This window comes from Oncorhynchus mykiss, chromosome 17 (assembly GCF_013265735.2).
Source record: "Oncorhynchus mykiss isolate Arlee chromosome 17, USDA_OmykA_1.1, whole genome shotgun sequence".
Classification (NCBI taxonomy): Eukaryota; Metazoa; Chordata; class Actinopteri; order Salmoniformes; family Salmonidae; genus Oncorhynchus; species Oncorhynchus mykiss.
The window spans coordinates 18796493-18816551 of NC_048581.1; the positions used below are offsets into that span (position 1 = coordinate 18796493).

Genomic DNA, 20059 nt, shown 5'->3' on the forward strand with positions numbered 1-20059 from the left:
TCTTTATAGACCCCCCTCTTCCCCCTCCTCCCCCTTCATTCACAGGACCCAGTAGGACCAAGGGTAAAGGGAGGAAACGTAAAAAGCTCAAAAACCTCAAAGAATTTCTCATACCTTTCTCGGGCATGTGGAAAAACATGAGTGTTTATTAGTGTCATTACGGTAGGCATTAGCACTACGGCCAATCAATGATCTGGGTTTAAACGGCAATCATGGGAATCGCCAATCAGAGACCAGTATCAATCGAACAGGAAGAGGGGGTGAAATTAGGAAGTGGTTTTAATTGGTGACTGGTGCCTTGGCTGATTACATTGGGTATGGAGGTTGTATTTGGTGGTGAAAGATGGGGGTGCTAAAGATTCATTGTTTTAAGTGGTGAACATTTGACATTGGGGGGATGACTTGAATTGTCTGATTGGCTAAGCTAACGTTTGGTACCTATTTCTCTCCTCCCATCAGGCGTAAGGTGAAGACAGATGGATGAAAGAGAGAAGAGTGAAAGAGAGGAAGAGGGAAGAGAACATGTTTCTCAGACTGAGATATGAACTTCAGCCACGTTGTGTGTGATGGCAACAAGAGAAGTGGGGACAGAGGACAGAGAACATATTCTATTTATGTTATATTCTATATCTTCCCACAAGACGAACCTTCAAAAATCAATCATTTTGATAACGTCAAAATATTGCCAGAATCGGGAATGATGTTTCTGGAAGATGGAAATAAGGACTTCGGTATTAGGAGTGGGTGTGGCTTCGATTTGATGATTGACAAGTGTCAAATAACATGACTACGCCAACTGGGAGAAGAAGAGAGGTAGATGATTGGATACTGGAGGACTATGGGAGTTGCAGTCTTTATATAAAGGACTTCTGACTACAAGACTACTCCCATGATTTTGGATGACACGCGGTTTGGAATCCTCCCAAGATGCTTCTGGATTTTTCCATCAGATTCCGAGGACAGTGACTGGGATTATGTTTTGTATATTACAAGATTCCAAGATGTACTCTCCTTCTGGAACGGAAGGAAGTCACCTACATGGTGTATATCCTCTTATTTTTGTAACCCTGGTTTTCTATTGCTGACTGACTTCTTGATTAGTTTCTGGTATGTTATTCACATAAAGGAAGTTACAAGTTACTAATAAATATTTATAATGTCAATTTGTTATAATGTCTTTAGTTATAATGTCGAGAGAGAGAGAGAGAGAGGGGGGGGGGGGGGGGGGGGGGGGGGAGAGAGAGAGAGAGAGAGAGAGAGAGAGAGAGAGAGAGAGAGAGAGAGAGAGAGAGAGAGAGAGAGAGAGAGAGAGAGAGAGAGAGAGAGAGAGAGAGAGAGAGAGAGAGAGAGAGAGAGAGAGAGAGAGAGAGAGAGAGAGAGAGAGAGAGAGAGAGAGAGAGAGAGAGAGAGAGAGAGAGAGAGAGAGAGAGAGAGAGAGAGAGAGAGAGAGAGAGAGAGAGAGAGAGAGAGAGAGAGAGAGTGTACAACTTAAGGGGTCACCTCTTATGACCCATACTCAGACACTTTGAACATGAAACCTCTGTGAACTAGTAACTGAGTATATCTCTGCTCTCACTCATACATACCTTCAATACAGAGAGGAAGGAAGTAGATATCAAGACCAACACACTGCTAATGCCAAAGCAACTCTCAGGTTATAGAGCAGGGCCTGTATTCTAAAGCGTCTCAGAGGAAAAGTGCTGATCTAGGATCAGGTTCCACCTGTCCATTGTAATCTTATTCATTATGATCTAACAGGCTACACTGATCCTAGATCAGCAATCTTTTCTGAGACACTTTGTCAACACAGGCCCAGGTAACGGTTTTACTAAGAACCCTTCATAAATGAATAAGATAGTCTTATTATTGTACTCTCTCAGTAAGGGATGAGATACTGTGTTTAGGAAAATAGTAAAAAGTCAATGCTGTTATTATTCTGTAACTTTTCAAAGAATCCCAGATGCTGACTTAGTTTCAACATATAAATCACTTCAAAGTTCTCACAGAAAGGAAATAACTTTGATAATACAGTGTATACACTCATGTATGACATGCAGTTTTTACATCTTAATCAGTGACACCTTAGTTGAAGTGGTAATATGGCATCTCTTTAGTTCCCACAATCCACCAGTGTTATAAGACGCCATGGACGGACAGACCCGGCTCCATTGGTTTAGCAAGACTTTTACTTAGTGAATAAACCAGTGAAATAGAGGAGGGATTGTGTGCCTTTGTGGTTTCTCAAAATTATATTCACCCTCTCTGCCAAACCATAAACTGCTCCCCCATAATCCTTTTCCAAACCCAAACTACAGCCCAAAATGCAACCCTCGGAGCCAGAAGCCTTTCTCTCGCTCTGTCTCTGTGTCATTATGACGTTACAGTCTATGGTGGCGGTAACACGGTACTCACTCCCAGTCAAACTCCCCTTCACATTTCCTAACGTCAAAAGATAATCCTGACATAGCATAAAAATGCTACCATTTAGTGAGTGTCACAGTGGACTATATTCATAACAAACAATGAACAAAACTAATGTTTGTCGGGTTGTGGTGTGGTTTTAAAAGGAGGCGACACAAACACAGACAGACTTCATATTAGTTTGAGGTTGGGTTACATAACCAAATGTTGCCAGGGTATTTCTCTTGGATCGGTTGATATAAACGCTTACTGAAGACGTTTGCCAATATTCGAAACAGACTGACTGGGCTTTTGGACCCACCCACACACACACACACACGCACACACACACACACACCCACACAGGCACACGCACGCACGCACGCACGCACGCACGCACGCACGCACCCACACACACACACACACACACACACACACACACACACACACACACACACACACACACACACACACACACACACACACACACACACACACACACACCAGGCTTTTGGACTGGAGTGCCCGCTCACTGCTCGCTGCAATACATACACTTCCTAATTGAGTGAGTTATACAGTACTGCAGGACAAAGGGGACACTGTGTCTGGTGCGTGTGTGTCTGGTGTGTGTATGGTGTGTAAGGAGAAAAGCCCTTATGCTTTCATTCTACATTGTGCTACAAATGAGATTTTAACATACTGTACACATGCTATGGTTGTCCAGCTTTTACCATGAGAGAGAAAGAAAGAAAGAGGGACAGAAAGAAGGCGAAAGAGGGATAGAAAATGAGAGAGCGAGAGAGAGAGAGAGAGACAGAGCAATGGAGTAGGAGAGGGATAGGAAGAGAGTGAGATCAAATCAAACCTTAAAATGTCCCTCTCTCCTTCCTTCCATTCAAATAAAATCTAATTGTATTTGTCACATGCTTTGTAAACAACAGGTGTAGACTAACAATGAAATGCCACATCTCAACAATGCAGAGAGAACTAAAGAGGAATATTAGAAATAGAACAACATGACACAATGAGTAACGATAACTTGGCTAACAGGGTACGGGTACCGAGTCCATCTGCAGGGCTACGAGGTAATTGAGATATATATGGGTTAGGGTAGGCCGTCATTGTAAATAAGAATTTGTTCTTAACTGACTTGCCTAGTTAAATAAAGGTTAAAAAACTTGTAAATATATATATTTAACTACAGTAACTATTTAGCAGTCTTATAGCTTGGGGGTAGAAGCTGTTCAGGCTGTTCAGGGTCCTGTTGGTTCCAGACTTGGTGCATCGGTATGGCTTTCCGTGCGGTAGGAGAGGGAACAGTCTATGACTTCGGTGGCTGGAGTCTTTGCCCATTTTTAAGGCCTTCCTCTGACACCGCCTGGTATAGAGGTCCTGAATGACAGGGAGCTCGGCCCCAGTGATGTACCCTCTGTAGTGCCTTGCGGTCGGATGCCAAGAAGTTGCCATATCAAGCGGTGATGCAGCCAGTCAAGGTGCTCTCAATGGTGCAGCTGTAGAACGTTTTGAGGATTTGGCAAATCTTTTCAGCCTCCTGAGGGGGAAGAGGCATTGTTGTGCCCTCTTCACAACTTTGTCGGTGTGTGTGGACCATGTTAAGTCCTTAGTGATGTGGACACTGAGGAACTTGAAGCTCTCGACCTGATCCACAACAGGCCATTTGATGTGGATGGGGGCATGCTCAGATCTCTGTATCCTATAGTCCACCATCAGCTCCTCTGTCTTGCTGACATTGAGGGAGAGGTTGTCCTGGTACCACACTGTCAGGTCTCTGACCTCCTCCCTATAGGTAGTCTCATCAGCTCCTCTGTCTTGCTCACATTGAGGGAGAGGTTGTTGTCCTAGTATCACACTGTCAGGTCTCTGACCTCCTCCCTATAGGTAGTCTCATCAGCACCTCTGTCTTGCTCACATTGAGTGAGAGGTTGTTGTCCTGGTATCACACTGCCAGGTCTCTGACTTCCTCCTTATAGGCTGTATCATCAGCTCCTTTGTCTTGCTGACATTGAGGGAGAGGTTTCTGTCCTGGTACCACACAGCCAGGTCTCTGAACTCCTCCCTAAAGGTTGTCTCATTGTTGTCGGTGATCAGGCCTTCCACTGTTGTGTCGTCCGCAAACTTAATGATGGTGTTGGAGTTGTGTTTGGCCACGTGGTTGTGGGTGAACAGGGAGTACAAGAGGGGACTAAGCACGCACCCCTGAGGGGCCCCAGTGTTGATGGTCAGCATGGCGAATGTGTTGTTGCCTACCCTTACCACCTGGGGGAGACCCGTCAGGAAGTCCAGTATCCAGTTTCAGAGGGAGGTGTTTAGTCCCAGGGTCCTTAGCTAGGTGACGAGCTTAGAGGGAACTGTGGCGTTGAATGCTGAGCTGTAGTCAATGAACAGCATTCTCAAATAGGTGTTTCTTTTGTTCAAGTGAGAAAGGGCAGTGTGGAGTGCGATAGAGATTGCGTCATCTGTGGATCTGTTGGGGCAGTATGCAAATTGTAGTGGGTCCAGGGTGTCTAGGATGATGGTGTTGATGTGAACCATGACCAGCCTTTCAAAGCATTTCATGGCTACAGACGTGAGTGCTACAGGGCGATGGTCCTTGAGACAAGTTGCCTTGGCGTTCTTGGGCACAGGGACTATGGTGGTCTGCTTGAAACACGTAGGTATTACATACTGGGTCAGGGAGAGGTTAAAATGTCAGTGAAGACACTTACCAGCTGGTCAGCGCAGAGGGGCGGAGCGAGAGAGAGAGGGAGAGATAAGGAAGAGAGACAGAAAGTGAGGGAAAGAGGTGGAGAGGGAGGGAGAGTAAAAAGTGGATAAGATGTGGTGGGAACCAGATGTGGAATTAAGATTGAGAGCGAGGGAGGGAAAGTAGAGAGAAAGAAAGAAAGAAAGAAAGAAAGAAAGAAAGAAAGAAAAGGAACGAAAGAAAGAAAGAAAGCGAGACAGATGGGGTTTAAGATTGTGTGTAAGAGGGTTTGAAAGGTGAGAGGAAGGGGGTGAAATGAGAAAGAGGAGAGAGGGATGGAGAGAAAAAGAGGGAGAGCGGGGAAACCCCAGCTAAAGCCGTAGCTCGACAAAGCCAGATTAACTCTCCCCTGGGTCTCCAGCTGAAATCTGAAAGGGTCAGTGTTCTACAGCCCATGTATGACCTGCTATAAGTCTCTGTCACCAGACAACTGATCTAGGATCAGATTACCTTTAGCCCCAATCCTAACTGCAACCATTAGTGGCTGAGGACAGATCTGACCCCAGATCAACGGTTAGGAGAAAAAGTCAACCTCATATTATAAGCCGAGTAGCTGCTGTTCTGGCTTTACTGTCGGGTTTCATCAGTGACTAAGCTGGATTGCTTAGTCAACTGCTGTAACAAGTCTGTGTACGCTACCGATTTGATTTGATTGTCCCATGTAATCCTGAACACTGTAGCCTGAATCCCAGCTCTATTTCAGTGATGACCTGAAATGAAGGTGTAACACAGAACATCTACAGGTAACTGCCTAAATAATGGAAACACTTGAGGAAATTAGTTATACAAAGCATATTGAAAGCAGGTGCTTCCACACAGGTGTGGATCCTGAGTTAATGAAGCAATTACCATCCCATCATGCTCAGAGTCAGGTTTAAAAAAGCTGGGCAGGCCATTATTTTGGGCATTATTTTGGCTACCATACCTATGCCCCATAGGAGGACAATGAGCCCATCCACAGGGCATGAGTGGTCACTGAATGGTTTGATGAGCATGAAAATGCATCCAATTAAACACTTATTGGGGATTCTGAAGTAGTGCCTGAGGCAGCGTTTTCCAACCAACATCAACAAAACACCAAATCATGGAATTTCTTGTGGAAGAATTGTGTCACATTCCTCCAATAGAGTTCCAGACACTGGTAGAATCTATGCCAAGTTGTATGAATCTGTTCTGACTCGTGGTGCCCCAACGCCCTATGAAGACACTTCATGTGTGTTTTCCTTTATTTATACAGTGCTTTTTAAGTATGTGTAGGTGATCCCTACAAGAATTGAACCCAGTACCTTAGTATTTTTGGGGGGGTTGTATCATTTGATTTACACAACATGCCTACTACTTTAAAGATGCACAATGTTTTTTTATTGTGAACCAAACAAGAACAAAAAAACAGAGCGTGAGCGTGCGTAACTATTCACCCCCCCCCCCCCAAGGCACTGTATAAAACATTATTCCTTAAAATATACTTTTTTGAAAGTTCTAATGTTGCTGTCCCCACTACAACGAAATAATACTGAAATACATTACATTTTGTCCTTGAAACATTGAATTGACATACAGTAGAACTCCATTCATTCCTATGGAGGACTGCTCCTACTGGGGCGTGCCAGTATGTTCAGCCTCTCATTGGCCAATACATAGCATCAGTACTTCAGGGTTTATATGCATCATTGGTTGTATGTTTTATCTTTGTGCATCGACAGCCTCCATAACTGACCAAATATGTCCAACTAATAGAAGGATGTTTTTACGAGCCCAGGACCAGACGACGATAGAAATGGTTATATCGTTACATCTAATAAACGAGTCCAAAATAGATAAAAATGTAATATAATAAATAATGGATTCCAAACAAGTCATAACGGCTTCATTACAAAATGCTTTAGGTGTTGATTCACATCCAGGAAATTGGAATGTTCTGAAAACATGTTCTGGAATCACAGCTTCCATTTATATTACAAAAAAAACACTTAGCTTTTCAATCACATCAAGACCACGGGACAAGACCATCACATCAAGACCACGGGACAAGACCATCACATCAAGACCACGGGACAAGACCATCACATCAAGACCACGGGACAATACCATCACATCAAGACCACGGGACAAGACCATCACATCAAGACCACGGGACAAGACCATCACATCAAGACCACGGGACAAGACCATCACATCAAGACCACGGGACAAGACCATCACATCAAGACCACGGGACAAGACCATCACATCAAGACCACGGGACAAGACCATCACATCAAGACCACGGGACAAGACCATCACATCAAGACCACGGGACAAGACCATCACATCAAGACCACGGGACAAGACCATCACATCAAGACCACGGGACAAGACCAACACATCAAGACCACGGGACAAGACCATCACATCAAGACCACGGGACAAGACCAACACATCAAGACCACGGGACAAGACCATCACATCAAGACCATGGGACAAGACCATGACATCAAGACCATGGGACAAGACCATCACATCAAGACCACGGGACAAGACCAACACATCAAGACCACATGACCACATCACCACAACATCATGAATTGAGCAAACAATATCATGTACAGCACCCTGTTCTGTCTTAACCAATCAGAAGAAGCTGGTGTCACTACCTCAGTGACTCAGCCCTTAGGGTCAGGGTAAAGGTCAGGGTTGAGTGTTTGGGATGTCAACTTGGGTTGAGAGAGGGAGCGAGGGAAGGAGAGAGAGACATCCCCCCCATGCCCCCAATACCATGACATGAGAGCAACAGGTTTTCATAGTGTCTCCTCCCCTCTCTCTCCTCACTCAGATTCCCTCCTCTCCTCTCCTCTCCTCTCCTCTCCTCTCCTCTCCTCTCCTCTCCTCTCCTCTCCTCTCCTCTCCTCTCCTCCTCTCTCTACCATGATTAAAAGTAAACACGTCTTCTCCACACCCTGTGTGTCGTACTGTGGTTCTTTATGTCTGATTACCAGATAAACACATCTACCTCCCACTGCCGGGTGATTCCCACTCACTCTCTCAATGTTCCCACCACCAGACACACCATTGCAATACTGCAGTATATAACAGAAAGTGAATGGATGCTGCAGTAATATCAGAGATGGAAGAGGAAGCGAGATATCTCACTTGCTCCTTTTTTCTGATTCATGTACATTCAATGACCAGACTCAGCTGCTAATGCGTTGGTGCCTATGGGAGAGCCATCCCTTAAGCAGACCGGAACTGTGACCATTTTTTTCAATGTTAAACATTGTGAGACATCTTCATTTATCTACTTATTTATTTATCTTTGGTAATATGCTTCATCCTAACCCACCATAACAAATCACCTCATCCTCTTTTGTTTACTAAATTTCTGTGTTTGCGTCTCTTCTTCTCCTTCTTCCTGCCTGGAGGGCCATGGTGAATAAATTGACTATATCCCATAAAGGCTGTTTACTATTGGAAGAAATGGTCACAGTTCCATTCTACTTAAAGGATGGCTCTCCCATAGGCACCAGTTGTCATAGCAACGGGGTCTGGTCTACTTAGCTCATTGACTGTATATGAACCAGAAAAAAGAAGCCTATGAAATGTCTCGCTTTGTCTCTGGGCCGTAGGCAGGGAGACTCTATAAGGACACTGCTGACCTTCAAAACCACTAATCAAAATCTAAACTTGACCTTAACAAAACATTTAACCCTTAACCCTGACCCTAACCCTAACCTTAAAGATGCATTCCGGGATCTTAAGCACTTGCAAATTCGTAACATATTGTACGAATTGGAAATCGTAATATACAGACCAAAGGTATGTGGACATCTGCCCGTTAAACATCTCATTCCAAAATAATGGCCATTAATATGGAGTCGGTCCCCCTCTGCTGCTATAACAGCCTCCACTCTTCTGGGAAGGCTTTCCGCTAGATGTTGGAACATTGCTTTGGGGACTTGCTTCCATTCAGCCACAAGAGCATTAGTGAGGTCAGCACTGATGTTGGGTGATTAGGCCTGGCTTGCAGTCGGCGTTCCAATTCATCCCAAAGGTGTTCAATGGGGTTGAGGTCAGGGCTCTGTGCAGGCCAGTCAAGTTCTTCCACACCAATCTCGACAAACCATTTCTGTATGGACCTCGCTTTGTGCATGTGGGCATTGTCATGCTGAAACAGGAAAGTGCCTTCCGCAAACTGTTGCCACAAAGTTGGAAGCACAGAATTGTCTAGAATGTCATTGTATGCTGTAGCGTTAAGATTTCCCCTCACTGCAACTAAGGGGTCTAGCCCGAACTATGAAAAACAGCCACAGACCATTATTTATTCTCCACCAAACTTTACAGTAGGAACTACGCATTCGGGCAGGTAGTGTTCTCCTGGCATCCGCCAACCCCAGACTTGTCAGTAGGACTGCCAGATGGTGTTCTCACTCTAATGGTGGCGAGCTTTACACAACTCCAGCCAGCGCTTGGCCTTGCACATGGTGATCTTAGGCTTCAATGGGGTGTTGCTTCCAGAGGCGGTTTGGAACTTGGTAGTGAGTGGAACTCGGTAGTGAGAGCTGCATCCGAGGACAGACCATTTTTACGTGCTACGCGCTTCAGGACTCGGCGGTCCCGTTCTGTGAGCTTGTGTGGCCGACAACTTCCCGGCTGAGCCGTTGTTGCTCCTAAACACTTCCACTTCACAATAACAGCACTTACAGTTGATCGGGGCAGCACTAGCAAGGCAGAAATTTAACAAACTGACTTGTTGGAAAGGTGGCATCCTATGATGGTGCCACATTGAAAGTCACTGAGCTCTTCAGTAAGGCCATTCTACTGACAATGTTTGTCTATGGAGATTGCATGGCGGTGTGCTCGATTTTATACACCTGTCAGTAATGGGTGTGGCTGAAATAACCTAAATCACAAATTTTAAGGGGTGTCCACCTACTTTTGTATATATATTGTATCATACCAATTGGATGACGTGGTACACAATTGTGCACAATGTTCAGGGACCCGTTTTGGCTCATGAACACTTATTTCAAAAATACCCTCTGAAATTACGCAGAAGCTCTGGGAGTGTCACTTTTAACCAAATTTGAACCAATTCTGATTACAGGATGTGACATCACAATATACCTATCATCCCTCCACCACCACCCACACCTGAGGGTACAGCTCTAGAATAAATACGTCCAAGAATTATCTATTTGTTTTGTTGAGCCCGACAATCTCATTTCCTGTATCGTCCCAGAAATCTTTCACTGGGAATGATTAGAATAACTCTGATAACAGATCTTGAGAAAACAAGAAATGGCTAATAATTACATATGAATCTGTTATTTGATAGGGAAAGTTTTCCCTTTCATTGTGTTGTGTCACATGACAGTAAGAAAGGGCCTGGCTGTGGCTCTTCAGTTAGTAGTGGTGTTATATTGAATTGAGAGAGACTAGCGGAGAAGAGGATAGGGAGGAGGTATTGGTGTGTTTAAGCTTACTCCAAGACATAATAGGAAGCAGCAGGGTTTGGGCCTGGAGAAAGATGGGTAGTGGGGAGTGAGAGAAGAGGAGAGGAGAGTGGAGGAGGTGGAGGAGGGTAGAGGAGGTGGAGGAGGGTAGAGGAGGTGGATGAGGTGGAGGAGGTGGAGGATGGTAGAGGAGGTGGATGAGGTGGATGAGGAGGTGGAGGAGGTGGATGAGAGCAAGAGGGGTTGTTCAAAGAGTCACAGAAGGACCCTCGGGGGAATTTCTGCTTGATTGGTATCAAATGAACCCCCCCTCACTCCTCCCCAACCCAACCCCCATTACCCTTACCCACCTCTACCCCACTCTCCCTCCCTGATGACTATTATTCAGCTTCTTTAAAGCTTTTAAAGCTCCCCTTTAACCCCCTGACTGCCCCCCACACTATAAGAAGCCTTCCTGCTGTCATCTATAGTCACACTGTGTCACACACACACACACACACACACACACACACACACACACACACAACCCTATACCCCCCCCCCCCCCCCTCCATCTCACATACACACACCACCCCCTTCAAACTTCTACACCTCATCAGTCCGTCACTCCATCACCACAAAAATCATTGTCTTTAGTTGGCCCAGTGAAGAGTGTGAAAATACCCTGCCAGTTAGTTTGTTTTAGACAGACAAAGAGACGAGAGACGTGTAGGGTCAGAGTGAATGGGAGTCAACAGGGAGAGAAGGTAGAGAGAACAGGAGCCTCTGTCTGTAGGTCGCTAAGTGCTTTTTGAGTGTCGGCTCCGGTCACTCAAACAGCTGGGGGCTGGAGTGTGTGTGTATGTGTGCTTGCGTGTGTGACACTGAATTACTTAACATTACATAACCCGACCTAACATTCTCAGTTACACCAGTCCAGCCCGTTCTCACATCTCCAGCTTCCTCTCTAAACTACTTGCTGCTGCTGCCTGTGTTGCAGATTGAGTGGTTCAGTGTGTATGAGAGGGACAGTAAGCAAAGTCTATTAACAGTTATAGTAGTCGTTAACGGTCCAGTTTACTCTGTTTTCTGGCTCTAATCCTCGATGGTGCATTTTCATTATCTTCAAACGCCATTAAGAGCCCGTGTCTGAGTCCCAAATGGCAGCCTATTCCCTGTATAGTGCACTACTTTAGAACGGTGCACGTAGGGCCATTTGGGACGCAAGCAGTGTGAGTTCTGCTAACTCTTAGCTAACACCACCGTTGGGAAAGTCCATGTTAAACCATATACTTGTCAACTATAATGAACGTTAACTGCAGAATATAAAGAGTACATACTATATGTAGGAACGCCATCTGACCAGTATTGTCGCAGCAAAATAATCCTGCAGCAAAGAGGATTTGAACGTTTTGTGCATAATGTTGCTTGATCTTATTATCGGGACAAAAAAAGGTTAGAGGAGAAGCGCAATGATGTTAGTGTGGGTTTTCAGTGAATTCATGTAGATCACGAAGCTCATTTCCCGTGTTGCAGGACAATTCTCAGCAACAAAAGAGTGATCAAATTAAGATCCTACATCTGTACATTGAATAGCCTATATTGTCAAATTTAAACATGGGATGGGTATGAATGGGTCCAACAAACCCATTTCCTTTTGTAATGAAGGGAAGGGATTAGAAGAACAGAAGTTGGAGCGTGGGAGCGTGGGAGGGGAATCAGGTCAGTTTGTCACTCAGTACCATGAGGCAGGATGACATGATACTGCATGATAGAGAGAATGTAAGAGGGAGGAGGAGAACAAGAGGATAGAGGACCGGAGGTGAATAAAGCGTTTGCATTTGACTGTTTGTCATTATTGTGAACGTCAAAGTCATCAAGTCTAGTAAAGGATGCTACCATCATCAAGCCTGGTAAAGGATGCTACCATCATCAAGCCTAGTAAAGGATGCTACCATCATCAAGCCTAGTAAATGATGCTACCATCATCAAGCCTGGTAAAGGATGCTACCATCATCAAGCCTGGTAAAGGATGCTACCATCATCAAGCCTAGTAAATGATGCTACCATCATCAAGCCTGGTAAAGGATGCTACCATCATCAAGCCTAGTAAAGGATGCTACCATCATCAAGCCTACTAAAGGATGCTACCATCATCAAGCCTAGTAAAGGATGCTACCATCATCAAGCCTGGTAAAGGATGCTACCATCATCAAGCCTGGTAAAGGATGCTACCATCATCAAGCCTGGTAAAGGATGCTACCATCATCAAGCCTAGTAAAGGATGCTACCATCATCAAGCCTGGTAAAGGATGCTACCATCATCAAGCCTAGTAAAGGATGCTACCATCATCAAGCCTAGTAAAGGATGCTACCATCATCAAGCCTAGTAAAGGATGCTACCATCATCAAGCCTAGTAAATGATGCTACCATCATCAAGCCTGGTAAAGGATGCTACCATCATCAAGCCTGGTAAAGGATGCTACCATCATCAAGCCTAGTAAAGGATGCTACCATCATCAAGCCTACTAAAGGATGCTACCATCATCAAGCCTAGTAAAGGATGCTACCATCATCAAGCCTGGTAAAGGATGCTACCATCATCAAGCCTGGTAAAGGATGCTACCATCATCAAGCCTGGTAAAGGATGCTACCATCATCAAGCCTAGTAAAGGATGCTACCATCATCAAGCCTGGTAAAGGATGCTACCATCATCAAGCCTAGTAAAGGATGCTACCATCATCAAGCCTAGTAAAGGATGCTACCATCATCAAGCCTGGTAAAGGATGCTACCATCATCAAGCCTGGTAAAGGATACTACCATCATCAAGCCTGGTAAAGGATGCTACCATCATCAAGCCTAGTAAGGATGCTACCATCATCAAGCCTACTAAAGGATGCTACCATCATCAAGCCTACTAAAGGATGCTACCATCATCAAGCCTAGTAAAGGATGCTACCATCATCAAGCCTAGTAAGGATGCTACCATCATCAAGGCTAGTAAAGGATGCTACCATCATCAAGCCTAGTAACGGATGCTACCATCATAAAGCCTAGTAAAGGATGCTACCATCATCAAGTCTAGTAAAGTATGCTACCATCATCAAGCCTAGTAAATGATGCTACCATCATCAAGCCTAGTAAAGGATGCTACCATCATCAAGCCTAGTAAAGGATGCTACCATCATCAAGCCTAGTAAAGGATGCTACCATCATCAAGCCTAGTAAAGGATGCTACCATCATCAAGCCTAGTAAAGGATGCTACCATCATCAAGCCTAGTAAAGGATGCTACCATCATCAAGCCTAGTAAAGGATGCTACCATCATCAAGCCCAGTAAAGGATGCTACCATCATCAAGCCTAGTAAAGGATGCTACCATCATCAAGCCTAGTAAAGGATGCTACCATCATCAAGCCTAGTAAAGGATGCTACCATCATCAAGTCTAGTAAATGATGCTACCATCATCAAGCCTAGTAAAGGATGCTACCATCATCAAGCCTAGTAAAGGATGCTACCATCATCAAGCCTGGTAAAGGATGCTACCATCATCCAGCCTAGTAAAGGATGCTACATACTATCACCAACAACTGATTACCAAGTCATCCAGCCTAGTAAAGGATGCTACCATCATCAAGCCTAGTAAAGGATGCTACCATCATCAAGCCTAGTAAAGGATGCTACCATCATCCAGCCTAGTAAAGGATGCTACCATCATCAAGCCTAGTAAAGGATGCTACCATCATCAAGCCTAGTAAAGGATGCTACCATCATCAAGCCTAATAAAGGATGCTACCATCATCAAGCCTGGTAAAGGATGCTACCATCATCAAGCCTAGTAAAGGATGCTACCATCATCAAGCCTAGTAAAGGATGCTACCATCATCAAGCCTAGTAAAGGATGCTACCATCATCCAGCCTAGTAAAGGATGCTACCATCATCAAGCCTAGTAAAGGATGCTACCATCATCAAGCCTAGTAAAGGATGCTACCATCATCAAGCCTAATAAAGGATGCTACCATCATCAAGCCTGGTAAAGGATGCTACCATCATCAAGCCTAGTAAAGGATGCTACCATCATCAAGCCTAGTAAAGGATGCTACCATCATCCAGCCTAGTAAAGGATGCTACCATCATCAAGCCTAGTAAAGGATGCTACCATCATCAAGCCTGGTAAAGGATGCTACCATCATCAAGCCTGGTAAAGGATACTACCATCATCAAGCCTGGTAAAGGATGCTACCATCATCAAGCCTAGTAAGGATGCTACCATCATCAAGCCTACTAAAGGATGCTACCATCATCAAGCCTACTAAAGGATGCTACCATCATCAAGCCTAGTAAAGGATGCTACCATCATCAAGCCTAGTAAGGATGCTACCATCATCAAGGCTAGTAAAGGATGCTACCATCATCAAGCCTAGTAACGGATGCTACCATCATAAAGCCTAGTAAAGGATGCTACCATCATCAAGTCTAGTAAAGTATGCTACCATCATCAAGCCTAGTAAATGATGCTACCATCATCAAGCCTAGTAAAGGATGCTACCATCATCAAGCCTAGTAAAGGATGCTACCATCATCAAGCCTAGTAAAGGATGCTACCATCATCAAGCCTAGTAAAGGATGCTACCATCATCAAGCCTAGTAAAGGATGCTACCATCATCAAGCCTAGTAAAGGATGCTACCATCATCAAGCCTAGTAAAGGATGCTACCATCATCAAGCCCAGTAAAGGATGCTACCATCATCAAGCCTAGTAAAGGATGCTACCATCATCAAGCCTAGTAAAGGATGCTACCATCATCAAGCCTAGTAAAGGATGCTACCATCATCAAGTCTAGTAAATGATGCTACCATCATCAAGCCTAGTAAAGGATGCTACCATCATCAAGCCTAGTAAAGGATGCTACCATCATCAAGCCTGGTAAAGGATGCTACCATCATCCAGCCTAGTAAAGGATGCTACATACTATCACCAACAACTGATTACCAAGTCATCCAGCCTAGTAAAGGATGCTACCATCATCAAGCCTAGTAAAGGATGCTACCATCATCAAGCCTAGTAAAGGATGCTACCATCATCCAGCCTAGTAAAGGATGCTACCATCATCAAGCCTAGTAAAGGATGCTACCATCATCAAGCCTAGTAAAGGATGCTACCATCATCAAGCCTAATAAAGGATGCTACCATCATCAAGCCTGGTAAAGGATGCTACCATCATCAAGCCTAGTAAAGGATGCTACCATCATCAAGCCTAGTAAAGGATGCTACCATCATCCAGCCTAGTAAAGGATGCTACCATCATCAAGCCTAGTAAAGGATGCTACCATCATCAAGCCTAGTAAAGGATGCTACATTCTATCACCAATAACTGATTACCAAGTCATCAAAGACAGCGTTCTTTCTTGTTTTGCACTTAAAATATGTCTTAAATTATTGTCACATACACCATGACAAGTGTTGTTTTACAGGATCAGCACCTATGTAGTCCAGCACCTATGTAGCAAATTAGAGTTACGTGCCTTGCTCAAGGGCACATCAACAGATTTTCACCTTGTCAGCTTGAGTATTTGAACCAGCGACCTTTCAGTGACCGGCCCAACGCTCTAACCGCTATGCTACTTGCTGGTAGGCTACCTGCTGCCTTTCACGTGTAGAATTCTATGAGTTATGAAGCTCTCTGAGAAGATAATTCATCTGGTGTTTCAACATGGCAGAGGAAGAGCCTTCAATGGGCTGAAAGAGGAAGAGGGAAGAGAGGAAGAGCCTTCAATGGGCTGAAAGAGGAAGAGCCTTCAATGGGCTGAAAGAGGAAGAGCCTTCAATGGGCTGAAAGAGGAAGAGGGAAGAGAGGAAGAGCCTTCAATGGGCTGAAAGAGGAAGAACCTTCAATGGGCTGAAAGAGGAAGAGGGGAAGAGAGGAAGAGCCTTCAATGGACTGAAAGAGGAAGAGGGAAGAGAAGAAGAGCCTTCAATGGGCTGAAAGAGGAAGATGGGAAGAGCCTTCAATGGGCTGAAAAAGGAAGAGAGGAAGAGCCTTCAATGGGCTGAAAGAGGAAGAGGGGAAGAGAGGAAGAGCCTTCAATGGACTGAAAGAGGAAGAGGGAAGAGAAGAAGAGCCTTCAATGGGCTGAAAGAGGAAGAGGGGAAGAGCCTTCAATGGGCTGAAAGAGGAAGAGGGGAAGAGCCTTCAATGGGCTGAAAGAGGAAGAGGGGAAGAGCCTTCAATGGGCTGAAAGAGGAAGAGCCTTCAATGGGCTGAAAGAGGAAGAGCCTTCAATGGGCTGAAAGAGGAAGAGCCTTCAATGGGCTGAAAGAGGAAGAGCCTTCAATGGGCTGAAAGAGGAAGAGCCTTCAATGGGCTGAAAGAGGAAGAGCCTTCAATGGGCTGAAAGAGGAAGAGGGAAGAGAGGAAGAGAGGAGAAGAGGAGGGGAGGGCTAGAGATGAATAGGCCACTGGGCCAAGAGTTTTTATGACCGTGTTGAGTTGTAGAGCACAGAGAGATGATGGTCCTCTAATGAGTGGACAAACAGAACAACCCAATTCACCTAACCCAAATTCGTTGGTTCTCTTAATCGCGAACATAAATTCTCCCCACAATTCTCCTTTCTTGTTACTGTGTAACAAGCGACCTGGTCTCAGATAAAGATGTGCAATACTATACATCCTCCAACTACAACATCCATTTCGTATGCTATTGTACGACCGGTTAAGACGTATCATACTATACTTCCTCTAATTCGTACGATATTGTACGACGGCTATTCCATTCATAATGTAACCTAGCATATCGAACTAAATGGAGTGTCACAGATTTACCTACAGAATAATACAAATTGCCCTGAGACCACATTGGACATGCAAAGTTGAAGATCACTAGACTGAGGATCACGGTCAAACACACCCGCATACACATTCACAAGCATAGACACACACACACACACTCACAAACACCGGTCTGGTAGCATGCATTGTTTTTAGGCACTACACGTGTATTGAATTCTATTACTCAGTCACTCCAAACACTTCTAGTTCATCAATCCTCCGCGGACACTTTCAGAACACAATTCAAACGTGAGAAAAAAAGACTGCATCCAACTGTTGCATCCAGCTACATGCTTTCCATTTCCTGTCCAGAGATATTTGTTGATGTTGTAAACAGGACAGGACTTAACTAGGCCTATCTCAACCTCCATCTGCCGGTCTGGACACCAAAGTGCCCGTCTGAATGCTGAGGCTGGGGATCATGCTTCAGTGAAGTCCTCACAAAGTTAAAAGTCAAAGCCGCGCAGCGACCCATCAAACAGAGCCACAGTCCTCTGCTCTACACGACCCATAAACCATCTTCCTCGGACAACACAGAGGACAAAAGAGAAGGCAGGTGAAAGAAAGACTCGTCTATACATCCTCCTCTTCTCCTTGTCCTCCTCCATCTCCCTGACTTGAAAGGAAAGAGAAAAAGGATGGAGAAAGTAGAGATAGAATCTTAAGAGCACACAACCTTGAAAGAGCAGGATCTTGTCAATGTGGATTCAAGTCCATTTCTTGCATACCTCAGATAATGTGTTGCTATTTATGACTATTTCATAGTATTGATACAGTGACTCACTTACCTATTCAAAAGAGGCAGGGCCTCAGTTTAAACATACAGTTAATAGGAAAGAAGATGAATTGACATAGAGGTACTGACCATTCATTCATCCACTTCCACATCGAGGCTCTTCTCTTAACCTCCGACCTTTAACTGGTGACCCCTGACCTCTGGCTTTGTCCACCAGTCAGGTGCCAGCTTGCCCTCCGTACAGAGACGAGATTCCACGGAGGCGCTTTCACACATGGGGGGCGAGAGAGGGGGGAGAGAGGAGGGAGGAAGGGGGAAGGGGAATCTTACCTCAACAAAGAGAAGGGACACCAATCACTGCCCTGTCAACCACCCCCCCCCCCCCTCCCCCACACACAAAAGCATGCAGGCATACAAGCTAACAGTCTACTCTGTGCTCTTGTAGGCTCGCACTCTCTTTCTCTCTCTCCCTCTCTCTCTTTCTCTCTCTTTCTTTCTTTCTTTCTTTCACTCTCTCTCTCTCTGTCCACCTCTCTGTCTCTCTCTCCTCTCTCTGTCTCTCTCTCTCTTTTCTCTCTCCCTCCTCTCTCTCTTCTCTCTCCCTCACTCACTCACTGACTCACTGACTCACTCACTCACTCACTCACTCACTCACTCACTCACTCACTCACTCACTCACTCACTCACTCACTCACTCACTCACTCACTCACTCACTCACTCACTCACTCACTCTCCTCCTCTCTCTCTCCTCCTCTCGCTCTCCTCCTCTCATTCTCCCTCCTCCTCTATCCTCTCCCTGTCCTAAAGCCCATACAGCCCTCAGGCTTTCCTACAGTTCTGATGTCTCTGTGTCTTAATCTCCATAGGCTTATTAGGGAGACATGAAAGACACTACGGCTCCACACACAGAAACACACACACTCACACACACACAGCTTAGAGGAGACATGAAAGAGAGACACTTTGCTCTTCACTTCACTTCTGTCCTGCTGTTTGATCCCGTATACTGAGCTCCAAAATCCTCTTCATCGACAGGATGGGGGAGAAAGGGGGAGGAGGGAGGAGAAGGGGGGGAGAACAAAATAAAAAGACTCAGGAACAAAGAGAAGAGAGTAGCTTGGCCAATATGAAAGTCTGATGCCAGAGTTGAGGTAACTTGACTTGGCTCCTGGTTTAATGTTGTTTTGAAACGGTGATGAGAGAAGAGGGGATAAATGAGAGTAGAGAGAGAGAATGAAAGGGAGAGAGAAATACAGAAATACTATATATAGACAGAGAGAGATATACAGAGAGAGAGAGAGAGCGAGTGCAAAGGAGAGATAGATAGATCGATAGATAGATAGATAGATAGATAGATAGATAGATAGATAGATAGATAGATAGATAGATAGATAGATAGATAGATAGATAGATAGATAGATAGATAGATAGCGAAAGAGTTAGAGAGTTAGAGTGAGAGAGAGAGACAGGGAGAAAGGTTGTGGAGATATGTCTGATATTGAAACCATGTCTGATATTGAAACCATGTGGCCATGTGAAAAGGAAGAAGTCATCATTTAGGGTAAAGTTCCAGTGCAATATCCAAGAACATATAGGATCTCTGTTGTCCTACGTACAGTACACATGTACCTACAGCACCACTGGAAGAAGGGAGGAAAGAAAAAGAGGACGACAGGATGAATGAGAGGGGAGGACAGGAGCGGAAAGATATCCCATTGTTTTGATATCTCTGTCTGATGCGTGTCTGAAATTCTTTGGCAATAGCAAATCATCCTCCTGCCAATACAGTAAAGGGATTTCTGATGAAAAGAGGGAAGAACAGACGAACAAAGACACCGAGAAGAGGAGGAAATGGAGACAGCAGATATGGGGCTTCAGTTATTGGACCCCTCAGGTGTGTGCATGTGTGCCTGCAT

General features: G+C 44.8%; 1 protein-coding gene across 3 annotated transcripts in view; it reads left to right on the top strand.

The window, feature by feature from the left end:
* LOC110485559 (platelet-derived growth factor subunit A-like) overlaps positions 1-1163 on the top strand; it is a 12255-nt gene extending 11092 nt beyond the window's left edge. For 2 of the 3 annotated variants that reach the window (XR_005036861.1, XM_036949215.1), the window contains one exon: positions 460-1163. Coding sequence is in view for 2 of the 3 variants with exons in the window: in XM_036949215.1 (XP_036805110.1) it covers positions 460-470 (11 nt within the window). In the remaining variant the exon portion in view is untranslated. Of the gene's footprint in view, positions 1-9; positions 163-459 lie in introns of all 3 variants that reach the window. The other variant, XM_036949213.1, reaches the window with a different exon arrangement.
* The last annotated feature ends 18896 nt before the right edge of the window (positions 1164-20059 follow it).